The 12,820-nt window shown below is 48.2% G+C and overlaps 1 protein-coding gene across 1 annotated transcript; it reads right to left on the bottom strand.

Annotated features, from left to right (window-relative positions):
- Positions 1 to 5,056: 5,056 nt before the first annotated feature.
- LOC123075922 (berberine bridge enzyme-like Cyn d 4) lies at positions 5,057 to 6,617 on the bottom strand. The gene has a single exon (XM_044498420.1). The coding sequence runs from the start codon at positions 6,615 to 6,617 to the stop codon at positions 5,634 to 5,636; it is 984 nt and encodes a 327-aa protein (XP_044354355.1). The 3' UTR covers positions 5,057 to 5,633.
- Between the last annotated feature and the right edge of the window lie 6,203 nt (positions 6,618 to 12,820).

The raw sequence follows: 12,820 nt of genomic DNA, 5'->3' as shown, positions 1-12,820 counted from the left end.
GTCAAATGGTTGAGAAGCATGCTTTCAGTCTTGGATCAATCAAAATATTAGTTGTCGACGAGGTGACCACTCTGTTCTTCGGCCCCAAGCCAAAATTTTCATATGCAGTGTCTACATATCTTGTACAGCGCCATGCTTATTTGCTTGAAAAGAGGTTATCTAATGTGAAAATCTTGTCATTTTATCAGGTTGATTTTATTTTTGGATCATCAAAGGAGTGAACTCCCTTCGTAAGATAATAAATTCTTATACATCATCGGTGGCAGCTCTATGGGGGAGGATAGATCCCCATTTGTAACCATTTCTAACTCATAACTCATCAGGATTATGCCATCTTATGAACATACAAATAGAATTCCTCGATGTCACTTGCGGGAATATCCACCATGGATTTAACTAAGGAAGATCATCGTCAAAAATTAAGTGCTACTCATATGTATAGCTGCGCTGAAGAATTCACATGAAAACCAAAACATTGGACCTACATTCATCATCATCAGTTCTAGCATCATCATCATCATCATCATCAGGTTGGGGATGTGGGTTCCCAATTGGTTAATAGGGCTAGCCCACTTAATTTTTCTTCTTGTGCAACAGGAGCCCATTAAAGCAGTTTAAGTGGGATGGACTGTCTAGTCCCACTTCCACCTCCAGTAGCCTGAGTGGCCTACAGATCAAGAGGAACGATAGCTGAAAATAACCATGAGAACTTCTAAAACCCATATAATTACATACAAGCATACATGCTCATTGGTTTAAATATTTAGTGCTGAAGCTTCATGGGAGCAAGGGGACCAATGCCCCCCCCCCAACACACAAACACACTTTGTTAGGGGTAGGCATAAAAACCGACGAACCGAAGACCGAACCGACACCGAAACTGAAATTTCAGTTTTTAATGTTAGTACAGAAAAATTCGGTTAGTATCTCTGCTAACCGAACTTGATTCCTTCGGTTCGGTATAAGCATGGTAACCGAAGAGAAAAAACCGGATATAGGCTAGGACGCGTGCAACAACGAGCTGTTCCCGTGCCAGGTAGCCTCGAGCCCGTGAGTTCACGAGTCGCGACAAAACAAAATACATGGGCCAAGCCGGCGAGCGACGACCTGCATGCAAGGCCCAAGCCAGCAAGCCGTTGTGGATCGCATTTCCTGTGTGCCCGAAGTAGTCAATTTGTACGTGCATACGAGGCGCTGCGGGCTAATGGTTTAGTCCCACCTTGGCCAGCCACGCACATGGAGATGGATAGCTAGTCTATATAGAAGCGCAGGTGAAAGGAAGCTATTTTTTTGCATTCCAATCTGGGAGGAAGAAGATGAACAGGTGACAGCGTGCTCCTAACCGTTGGATATTTGATTTGATGGACAAAGATAAAAGTGACTGGCGCGAAGAGATTTTCAGGTACCTGACATATAGGTGCCCCCGCTGATTTATTTTTAATCATTTGCCCGTAGCAACGCACGGGCACTTAACTAGTTGGTTTAAATATTTAGTGCCAAAGCTTCATGGGAGCAAGGGGGCCAATGCCCCCCCCCCCCCCAACACACAAACACACTTTGTTAGGGGTGGGCATAAAACCGACGAACCGAAGACCGAACCGATATCGAAACCGAATATTCAATTTTTAATGTTAGTACAGAAAAATTCGGTTAGTATCTCTGCTAACCGAACTTGATTCATTCGGTTTGGTATAAGCATGGTAACCAAAGAGAAAAACCGAATATAGGCTAGGACGCGTGCAACAACGAGCTGTTTCCCGTGCTAGGTAGCCTCGAGCGCGTGCGTTCACGAATCGCGACAAAACAAAATACATGGGCCAAGCCGGCGAGCGACGACCTGCATGCAAGGCCCAAGCTAGCAAGCTGTTGTGGATTGCATTTCCTGTGTGCCTGAAGTAGTCAATTTGTACATGCATACGAGGCGCTTCAGGCTAGTGGTTTAGTCCCACCTTGGCCAGCCACGCACATGGAGATGGATAGCTAGTCTATATAGAAGCGCAGGTGAAAGGAAGCCAGCCTCACAGATGATTCGTTGACACATTTGGCAAATACGGTAGAAACCGATTACCAAACCAAAAAGCTCGGTTAACCGGATATTCAGTTTTCTATTTTGGGATGTCTTTTTTGGTTTTCATCTTTGCTAACCGAATTTCCAAAATAACCGGTAGAAATTGATCGCCGAGGCTTCCATCTTCCCATTAGTGGTTGCCGGGTTTATTTGCATCCTACGGCCACTAACAGGCCCACGTGGAGATGCTACGGAGATGGGGTTTTCTGTTAAAACGAGAAAACAACTCGGCGGACTTAAATATACATGGCGGGTTGATTACCTAAAACGTCAGGGGGTTTTCTGAGAAAAAAATAAAAAAACGGTTTGGTTGTGACTTAAGCATGTACTGCAGGCTCATAAATAGAGGGGCTTTTTTGCAAAATTGCCCCGACGACGGACGACCAGAACCAGTACGTGCTTTATTATTAGGGAAAGATGGGGTTTTATGTTAAAACGAAAAACAATTCGGCGGGATTAAATATGGATGACGAGTTAATTATCTAAAATGTCAGCATTTTTTTTGAGAAAATGAAAAAAAGGGTTTGGTTGTGACTTAAACATGTACCGCGGGCTCAGAAATAGAGGGGCTTTTTTTTTTGCAAAATTGCCCCGACGACGGACGACCAGAACCTGTACGTGCTTTATTATTAAGGAAACATGGGTTTTTTTTGTTAAAATGAAAAACAATTCGGCGGGATTAAATATGGACGGCGAGTTGATTACCTAAAATGTCAGGGGTTTTATCAGAAAATGAAAAAAAGGGTTTGGTTGTGACTTAAACATGTATCGCGGGCTCAGAAATAGAGGGGCTTTTTTGCGAAATTGTCGACGACGGACGACAAAGCAATGTGTGCTTTATTATTAGGGAAAGATGAGGTTTTCTGTTAGAACGAAAAAATAATTCGGCGGACTTAAATATGGACGGCGGGTTGATTACTTAAAATGTCAGGGGGTTTATTTGGGTTTATGCATGTTGGCATGTGACTTTATTAGGTGAAAGGTCTTGACTTAGACCTTGTTTATTTGGGTTTATGCTTTAGCTAGCCAGAAGCCCCTATTTAGGGGGAAGATCGTTAAGGCTCTTGGGAGCATATGCTTTTGGATAAGCAGAAAATTCAAAACAAATAGTAAAAAAGATAAAAAGAATTCTGATTTTTTTGGAATGTTCATGTTAGTCTGCAATCGTTACAATTTTCATGCGGAACGGGATGGTAGTGTTTCTTGGTGAAAAAAAAAGTTCAACATTTGACGTTTGATTTATTTTCCGCACAGGTCAAATAGCTTAAGCTTTCCTACTAAAGATTTGCAGGTCACATTTGGGTGTGACAATAAACACATCTATTTTTTTAAAAAGAAAATTGACATTTGCAAAAGGTATTTTTGGCAAGCAGGAGCATATGCTCCCAAGAGCCAAATTGGATTTCTGCTATTTAGCAGCTGTTTTGACTTTTAAGCCAAAACAAAAAGTTGCAAAAGCTAAAATACAAGCCCAAACAAACATGTCCTAAGCTTCTTTTTCTTTTGACATGGAATGCACTTGATGTATGTTTCTATTTACTCCACTTTTTTCCTCGCATTTTGGGCTTCCGTCCGTCAGGAAATAGTCTGTCCTGCCACCGGCCGCGGCGGCTTCGCGCCCGATTGCCAGGGACGACACCTTGGCACACACCTTTAATAATAGAGAGTTTTAGCCGTATGATTTGATTCCTTTATGTGGAGGCGAACGAATCTCTGTGTTTTTGATTCATCAAGGGGTAGAACGAAGGGAGAAAGGAAACGCTTTGTGCGGGGAAAAACCATGGGAAATTTTTGAAAAGAAATCAGATGGAGTTAGTAGAGATGAGTCAGAGAGCAAAGGGCAAAATCGGAACAAACAAATGGAAACAGCCCAAGGCCCCTTTGTTTGGGCTACAGATTCCTGAGAATCAGTTGTAGCTTAAATTCTGAGAATAAGTTGTGGCTGTGGATTTTGAGAATCTGAAGCTGTCTCTTTGTTTACCCTGTTGTAAACCTGATCATTGGTCGGGCCGTGTCGGGTTTGGGTCGGCCTTGGCAAAGCCCGAAGAAAAAATCTCAAGCTCGAGCCCGGCCCGGCCCGAAGTACATGAACAGTGACATTTTTAATTAAATTAATCATATTTGGAATATTATATTAATTTATTGTACCTATATTTCAAATAAAATATGTTTATATGTACATTTCGGGCTTTATTCGGGATTTCAGGCTGAGCTTTGGGTGAGAAAGTGGAGCCCGAGCCCGGCGGGTCTCCGGGCTGGGATGTCCATGAACAGGTTTACCCTGCTGTAGAAAAACCGTAAGCGTTGTGAAATGTCCATAATGTCCTTAATGCACAAATGGTCAATCGTAAACTTGCAAGAAACTTCTGACATCCATCAAACAGTTTATAAATCTTCTAATTCTCGTTCATACATACATACATACATACACATTTTGGCAAGATTCATTGTTTAGAATCGATTCTGGGAAGCTTAACAGGAACCCAGTGTGTTTGTTTAAGATTTAAATCTTGAAAGGTAAATCAGAAGTTGCGGCCTAAACAAAGGCCACCCGAGCAGAGGCCGACTAAGTGCAAGTAAAATAAGATGATGTAGACGGGCTGGAAGCCATTAATTTTTTTTTTGGATGAGTTGAAGGAGAGAGAGAAGGAGGGAGTAAGAAAGCGGGCTACTGACTAACAGTCGACTGCAGCACGTGCTTCTAGGCAGATTGTGAGAGAGGGAGGTGGGCCATGTATAAAAAAAATAGTAAATATTTACATGCAGGACGCCGAAGACCCGAACCCGAATCGAAGGGACTGATCTAGGACAAACACCGGAAATGCTTGGCTCCTCGAACCCAACGCCGCCGCCGCGGCCATGAGCGCAATGAAGTTCTGCCGCGAGTGGTACGCACGCATGCCCCTACCTCCCTCCATTCCCGCATCCTTCTCCCGTCGCCAATGGCGGCCGGAGTTTGCTCAAGATTACAATGCCTGCATGTGATATACAGACAACACTCTCTCTGTAAATTAATACACGACGTTTTAGGTCATTAAAGGATAGTGACCTAAACCGTATTATATCACTCGTTGGGAGTAGCCACCATGCATGTACGCAAAATCAAAGATAGATACCAGCATGTAGGCAAAAATAAAAAAAATACTAGCATGTGGTTCAGAAGGCGGAGGAAAGAGCCCCCGGCCGGTGCAGTTGATGCACATAATTCGGTGGTGGCAGCGGGATGCTTTGCTCGCTGCGGAAGTAGTCGTCGGGCCGGGTCGACCTTAGCCTTGACCTCGGTGAGCCTCTGGTAGTTACCCTTGAAGTATTTGCGTCCCCAGTCGTCGCCCAGATCCAGGTCCCTGCAGCCGAAGTAGGCTTCCATTGGGTTGGAGCTCACGTTCGTCGCCATGAACTGGTGCATGTCTCTGACCCACTTTGATCTCCGCGGCGAATCCACCCGCCAGTAGTTGTACAACTGCATGCTGTACAGCACGCCGTTGCGGTGCGGGAACGGCGTCGCGTCCTCCGACACGTTGCCCATCTGCCCGCCGTAGGGGGGCAAGATGATCTGCGCATTGGGCTACACCAGCTTGCCGAAGATCTCGGCCCACGCGTCCCTGGGAATGGCCTGCCGGACGTAGTCGGTCGTCGCCTTGAAGCTGTTGGGGGATTCGGACTTGGAGGTGTTCCGGCTCAGGAGGTCCTCCCGGGTCGCGTTGCTGCTCAGCCAGATGTAGGCCACGGACTCGACCCAGGTCATCTCCTTGCAGTCGGCGCCGTTCAACCCCAGGCTGCGGTTCATCACCCGCCGGAGGTCGTCGCAGCCGCCGAGGAACGAGGCCCGGAAGTCGGCCTTCTTTTCCTGGACGCGCACCCTGAGGTACAGTTCGCCCGGCAGGGCCAGCGCCACCTTCTGCCACCTGGTGACCTTGTCCACGGCGCCCTCGCTGTCCGACACCGCCTCCTTGAACACCGACACCGTCGCCGGGATGGTCACCAATCCCACCTGCCACTTTAGCACGACGCCGAAGCTCCCTCCGCCGCCTCGGATGGCCCAAAAGACGTCTTCCCCCATGGTGGTCCTGTTCAGGACCGTCCCATTGGCGACCACCAGCTCGGCGTCGACGACGTTGTCGACGGCCAGCCCGTGCTTGCGCATCAGCGTGCCGAAGCCGCCGCCGCTGAAATGGCCTCCGACGCCGACGGTCGGGCACACGCCGTCCGGGAACCCCAGCACGTCGCTCACGTTGCCGATGGCATAGTAGAGCTCGCCAAGGGTCGCGCCGGACTCCACCCACGCCGTCGACGTCTGGCTGTCGACGAGCACGGTGCGGAGCTCCGACAGGTCGAGCACCGCGAAGTCGCTGGCGTTCACGGACCGGTACGACAGGCCCTCGTAGTCGTGCCCGCCGCTGCGCACGCGGATGGACATGTTGTGCCGGCGGCCGCAGCGAACGGCGTCCTGCACGTGGCCGGCGTTCGTCGGCATGACCAAGTAGAGAGGCCTCACGGTGGTATTCGCCAGGAACCTTGGGTTCCTGACGTAGGCGTTGAGCCGCGGCATGAAGGAATCCGAGCCCTGCGTGAACACCGGGATCCTCTTGTCCGAGAGGCATCCAAGGAAGCCATGGGACGAGGCTCGGGAAGAAGAAGAGATCACAGCAAGCCGGCCAAGCAGGCGAAGGTGAGCAGCACCAGCGCGACGGTGTACCTCTTGGCCACCATGGCCATCTTAATTTGCTGCTAGCTAGCTCGTTGCACACGTAGTACGTTGCACTGCTGCATGCCACGGAGCTTGATCACATGTATTTATAGCCTACTCTTGTCCTTAATTTCACCATGTGTGAAACTAAAGCCATCGTCATGACATCACTCGACTCGACAAGGCAATAGGCATGCATGATCCTATCAACTTCCCACCGTTAATCAATTCATGTACTCCCTAACACGTTGCAGAGTGTACTTAGACTAGCCACAATGGAGAGTAACATACACTAGTAACATACACATATCCCTAGACCATGTTACTACCTTCATAGTGGGTAGTAACATAAGTGTACTCCCTAAGTTACTACAACTACCTCTCTCCTCATTAACTCATTGCCACATAAGAAAATTTGCAGAGTTGGACTTGATGTTACTGCTGAAGTTACTCCCACTGTGGCTAGTCTTACTAGACTGCGAAGCTGGTGCGAGTGTGTGAACGGCATAGACCCACGCCGATTAATTCCATCGTCCACTGCTTAATTAATAAGGCCTACCACTTCATTGTAGTACAGTTCATAATTATTCGCTTCCGTTCAAAGGATCATGATTAGGTAGGCCGAGTTTACGGTTGCTGAACCGTCAGGCCATGGCCGTGAGCATAGCCAGCATTTCAATGAATTTTGAAATTTAATCTACTTATATACTCCTAAAAGTAATCAACGGGTTAGTTAGAAAAAAGATAAACAGACTAGAAAATCTCACAATAATCGGTCACTCGGCTTATAGCACACTAAGCCGAGTATCAGCGTCTAAAGGCATCAACAATGTGTAGAGGCAACGTTGCCTCTAACATGGCCCCCACATGCTTTCCCTCCAACCTTACTAAAAGTTCGCGTGTATGAAGTGACCAAGCAGCCTCTAAGATGGACCCAACTGGAAAAAAATCCCATCTCCAGTCGATAATCCTATCTCTCATCTCTCTCCTGTGTCCTTTATTTGCTGACAGCTGGGACCAACTTCCACTGTCCCATCTCTAGGAGTGATCAACGCATTGACCTTGTTAGACCCAACTGATGCCGGCACCACCTCGACGTCAGACAGCGCCACCAGCCTGCGCGTGTCCATCAACCCACGTCCAACACCAGGACTTCACTCTGCCACGCCGTCGAGACCCGCTGTCTTTGATGCAGTAGATACAACACCGCTCCATCTACTGGGCCCTTCCGCATCTGCTCCAAAACAATGAACCCAAGAGGGAGAACTGCACCGAAGTCTCCGTCGTCATTCGATCCGGGAGACCCAAATCTATGGTTTCCCCGAAGCAGATGTCACTGGAGGGAGAAGGGCACGCCATTTGCCGCTGCCAACGAGCCCACACGATGCACACCACCACAATGCTCTCACACGATGCCTTCAAGAAGGCCACGACGCCCACAGCGCCGTCGCCGCCCACCGCAGTTAGGTTTTTCACGGAGTAGCGTGTGAGGTAGGGCAGACCCGACCGATCGACGTCTTCCAAAAGTAAACCGGCGCATTCGGGCTAGACTACAATGGATTTATCCCGATTTGGAACCCCCCCCCCCACCCGCTCCGCATGACCAACGTTCAGCTGGGGTGGATGCACCAAGTCGGGACGAGATACAACTGCCAGATCCGGCGTCGTCGGTCGTCGGGGTAACAAAGGCCCAGCCCCAACCTGTAGGGTAGCCATCAGCCACCCTCTCCGGCGATCTGCAACCCGCCATTCTCTCCTCGCCACATGAGAGGGTGACCTCGCCAGAGGATCGCTGCCCCAGATCTGAGGTCTATGCCCAATATCGGGAGGAGCAGCGCAAGCCCCGCCGCCATAGTCCCTGGCTGCGCCACGGGCTTTCCAGCGTCGGCCTCATGTGGCGGCGAGGAGGGAGGGAGGAAATCAAGGGACCGGCGGCAGATGAAGGAGTTGCCCTCGTGTCGCCTTGGGCATGGTCGACCGAGGGGTACAGAGGGGTCTCTTGTGTTGATTTCATGTACGCCGCCATAGTCCCTGACTAAAAGCAGTCTGCATGACGCCATCGTCATGATATCACTCGACTCGACAAGGCATGCATGATCCTATCAAGTTTCCACCGTTAATCAATTGATGTAGTACCTCCTAACACGTCCAGAGTATGAAGCTGGTGTGAGTGTGAACGGCGGCATGGACCAACGCCGATTAATTCCATCGTCCACCGCTTAATTAAGGCCTATCAATTCATTGGAGTACAGTTCATAAATGTATTTGCTTCCGATTCAAAGGGTCTTAATTAGGTAGGCCGAGTTTACGGTTGGTGAACCGTCAGGCCATGAGCGTAGCCAGCATTTCAATGAATTTTAAAAAATAAGCTACTTATATACTCCTAAAAGTAATCAACGGGTTAATTGGAAAAAAGATAAATAGACTAGAAAATCTCACAATAATTGGTCACTTGGCTGTGTCTAAAAGCATCAACAATGTGTAGAGGCAACCTTGCCTCTAACATGAGCCCCATATGCTTTGCCTCCAACCTTACCAAAAGTTGGACCCAACCGGAAATAAAAAAATCCCATCTCCAGCCGATACTCCTATCTCTCATCTCTCTCCTATGTCCAACTTCCACCATCCCATCTTTTGAAATGATCAACGCATTGACCTTGTCCAGCCCAACTTTTGGCAGGCTTTCCCGGCGTCGGCCTCATGTGGCGGGGAGGAGGGAGGGAGGAGATCGAGGGACCGGCGGGGATGGAGGAGCTGCCCTCGCGTCACCCTGGGCAGGGTCGACCGAGGGGTGCGGAGGGGTCTTTTTTTACTGTGTTGATTTCATGTTTCATCAAAACTGGAAGTGCTAGACATTAGGGACAAAAGGTACAACTCAAATTCACAATAACAATACTTAGGAATCAATTAATAATCTATCATCCTTTTGGTTTGATTTGAAGGAGGAACAACCATTCCTGATCCACCTTTGCATTGTATCGGTGCAATAATTTCCCACTATTCTTTGCTAAGTTTATAATGGGAATAAAACAAAACTCATTATTGTAAACTCTCTTCCTTCAGTACTAACGACCGCCAAGTCGGTGAATGAAGATTGACGGCCAATCCGTCTCAAAAGGCACGACCTTCCTCCAGTGTCGAGGCCAGCCCCTGACCTGCTCCATTGTCCCGGTTTTGAGCTCAACAACGTAAAAACGTTCGTCGGCGTTTACGAGCAACGTGCCACATTTCTCTGCTAGCATGTGTAGCGTATTTACTTGAGTCTCCGTCATATCTTTCGGTTGCTTTATCTCGACCACCCGAGCACATTGCCATGCTAAAGTATCATCATCGACGCCGTCTTCCTCGCCATATCGTTCCCAGATCTCTACCTCGAGGCTTCCTTGCCGCATCCAGAGCAAAGATGGTGCTTCATCGTCGTCAATGATAGCGGTGCTAAGGCATAGCTTAGCATAAGAGCGTCTGGTTGTGTTCTGCCGTGGGATTGGGAGCTCCGTCCGGGAGAGGTGGCCGGTCTCGACGTTCATGTCGATTGTGGACAAGGTCTCGGCGTTCAAGTCCATTATTTTGGACAATCCTCTGCGCCAGTGCGCCGCTCCGTGGTACACGTGTGTGCTCTGGCACAGGCATCACCGAGGCACACGTGAGGCACACGGCTCCAGCTCGCTTCTTCCGACGAGAAGGTGTAACGATTGTAGTCAATGTCCACCATTAGCACCTTGAAGCACGACATCGGTGGCCGTCGGGGGCGGCAGTCTGCACCAGTTAGGACGGCGTATCCGTTGTAACCGGTGGAGGCCGAGCACCACTCCACGGGCGGAAGCAGATGGTACGCGCCGGAGAGCGGATCGCACACCGCGAGGTGGACGACGGCCCGGTTCGGGTCCTCGGGGGCGAGGCGCATGAGGAGGAGGCCGTGGCGTGCGGCCACCGGCACCGCGCGGTCGAAGAGGCCGGCGGGGGCGGATGGGACCAAGGAGCGGAGGGCGCGGCGACCGAGGCTAGCCATGGCGGAACGTGGCGCGGGGACGAAGCATGGCGTCTTGAAGGTAGCTACTCCATTGGGGTCAGGACGCTCCTCCTGGGTGAAGAAGCCGACCAAGGCGCAGCAGCGCGCGTTCTGCGGCGGAGGAAGGAGGGGTCGACGATGAGGCGGAGCCACTGCCTGCACGTGGTGGCGCAGCGGAAGAGCGTGGCCGGGTCGTCCTTGACGCGGAAGAGGATCTCGAGCAGCACGTCCGCCGGGAGCGAGACCGCCGTCGTCTCTTCCATCGAGATCTGCCGTCGCTAGGCGGCTAGGGTAACGTACGTATCCAATTACTAGTAACCTGGCAAGTTTTCCGGAACATGATCGTATGCTACCAGGACACGGCGACGACGACGGGAACTAATCAAACACTAATTTTTTTATTAACTTGTGCATTCAGGCACGCCCAGCACACACTTGAATAAAAGTATGCCGACTCAAGCAAATCAGCCCCAAGTTTTTGCAAAAGCACACATTCTCTCTCTGTAAAAAAAGGCACACATTCACACAAAGCATTATAATTGATCAGGATACCTAAATATTTTTGGGTAAAATACAAAAAACAGCAGGAACTTAAAAAGCAATCCCATGATAACACCGTGCCAAGGGGCATGTTTGGTTGCTAACAAACTTTGCCATGACTAATCTTTGGCAAATTAAAATGTCTATTGACAAGATTTGGCAAAAGAAAAGACCTGCATCTCCGGATAACCCGACTTAACAAGACAGCAGATGATATCATATACAAGTATATAATGACTAAGTAAATGATCCCCGCAAAAATTAAAACTATGTAAATGATCACCACTAACATATTTCTCTCGATATACAAACATCTGACATAAACATGCAACTATATGCATGGAAAAAAGTCTCACCTTAATGTGCAACAACACATAGAATCAGACATAGTAGTTTTCACTCTATTATGCTACCCTCTTCATCCAAATATATAGGGACTAATGCTTTTTTCAAGGTTGCTTTTGACCAATGGTTGGAGCCATAATATATGACATGAATGTTACAAAATGAATACCGTTAAATTCATATGTCTCGGAGCTAAATCCGGCTGATCTCTTGGTAAGGTGTCCCAACGTCGCAATTAGGTCGGAAGGGAAATAGGACGCAGAGTTTGCTGAGGTAATACCCTACCCCTGCTCATGTATATATGTTGCAATTGGGGTGTACAAAGTACAGGTATGAACCGAAGGATTCTAGTCTCTAAGTTGTGTCCTACCGACTAGCACGACCTTGGTTTATATAACAGACCAGGGGGGCTAGGGTTACAAATCCTATTCCGCTATGCCGGTGGAGGTAGAGACCTCCTAGGTTACGGTATCCTTGTCTTGTACAACATGTCCTCTGAAGCCTTCCGTATAAAGCGTCATGGCCTTCCGTATTGCAACCAATTCCACATCAACTCTCGAAAGGCATCATCTAGTTATATGGTGGGTTGATCCTTGATGAGCTGGAAGTACAACTAACCCACAGGCTATTAAACTAACAAGTTTTTCAAGGTTGAGATATGGAAGGCTAAATATATTTTCGGTAATTGTAGCTATCAAAAGTTCACTGTAGAGAAGGTGCAAACGAACCATATTTGATGGCAGTTTTAGTTGTAAAACAAAGATCAAACAACGACAATTTTTAAACCAAAATTGCCTTCTCAGGGAGAAAACGCCATGTCGCCTAAAGAAACTACCACCTCTCCCACTTCATCAGAACTAAAAGTGCCATGCGAAAGTTAAATGCCACCCTCCCTGACGGACGTTCGCCAGATAAGGGGGTCATATATTTTTGTTTAAAATATAGCATTGAAAAACTACCAAAAATGGAGTCAACAAAATAATTTTTGTACCAAATCAAATTTGTAGTGGACCGGTGGCTCATAGGAAAAGTTTTTTTCTCAACTATTAGTGAGTCGTAGGCTTGCTGCCTCAACCCTATTCTAGATATTGTGGAATATTAAAAGTGTTAAAATTGCCTATTTATGTTCTTCCAGATCTTCTATATCTAAATAGCTAACCCCCACTAACAT

Source organism: Triticum aestivum, chromosome 3D (assembly GCF_018294505.1).
Source record: "Triticum aestivum cultivar Chinese Spring chromosome 3D, IWGSC CS RefSeq v2.1, whole genome shotgun sequence".
Lineage (NCBI taxonomy): Eukaryota > Viridiplantae > Streptophyta > Magnoliopsida > Poales > Poaceae > Triticum > Triticum aestivum.
The sequence above is the reverse complement of the archived record's forward strand: the minus strand, read 5'-3'. Positions and strand labels throughout refer to the sequence as shown.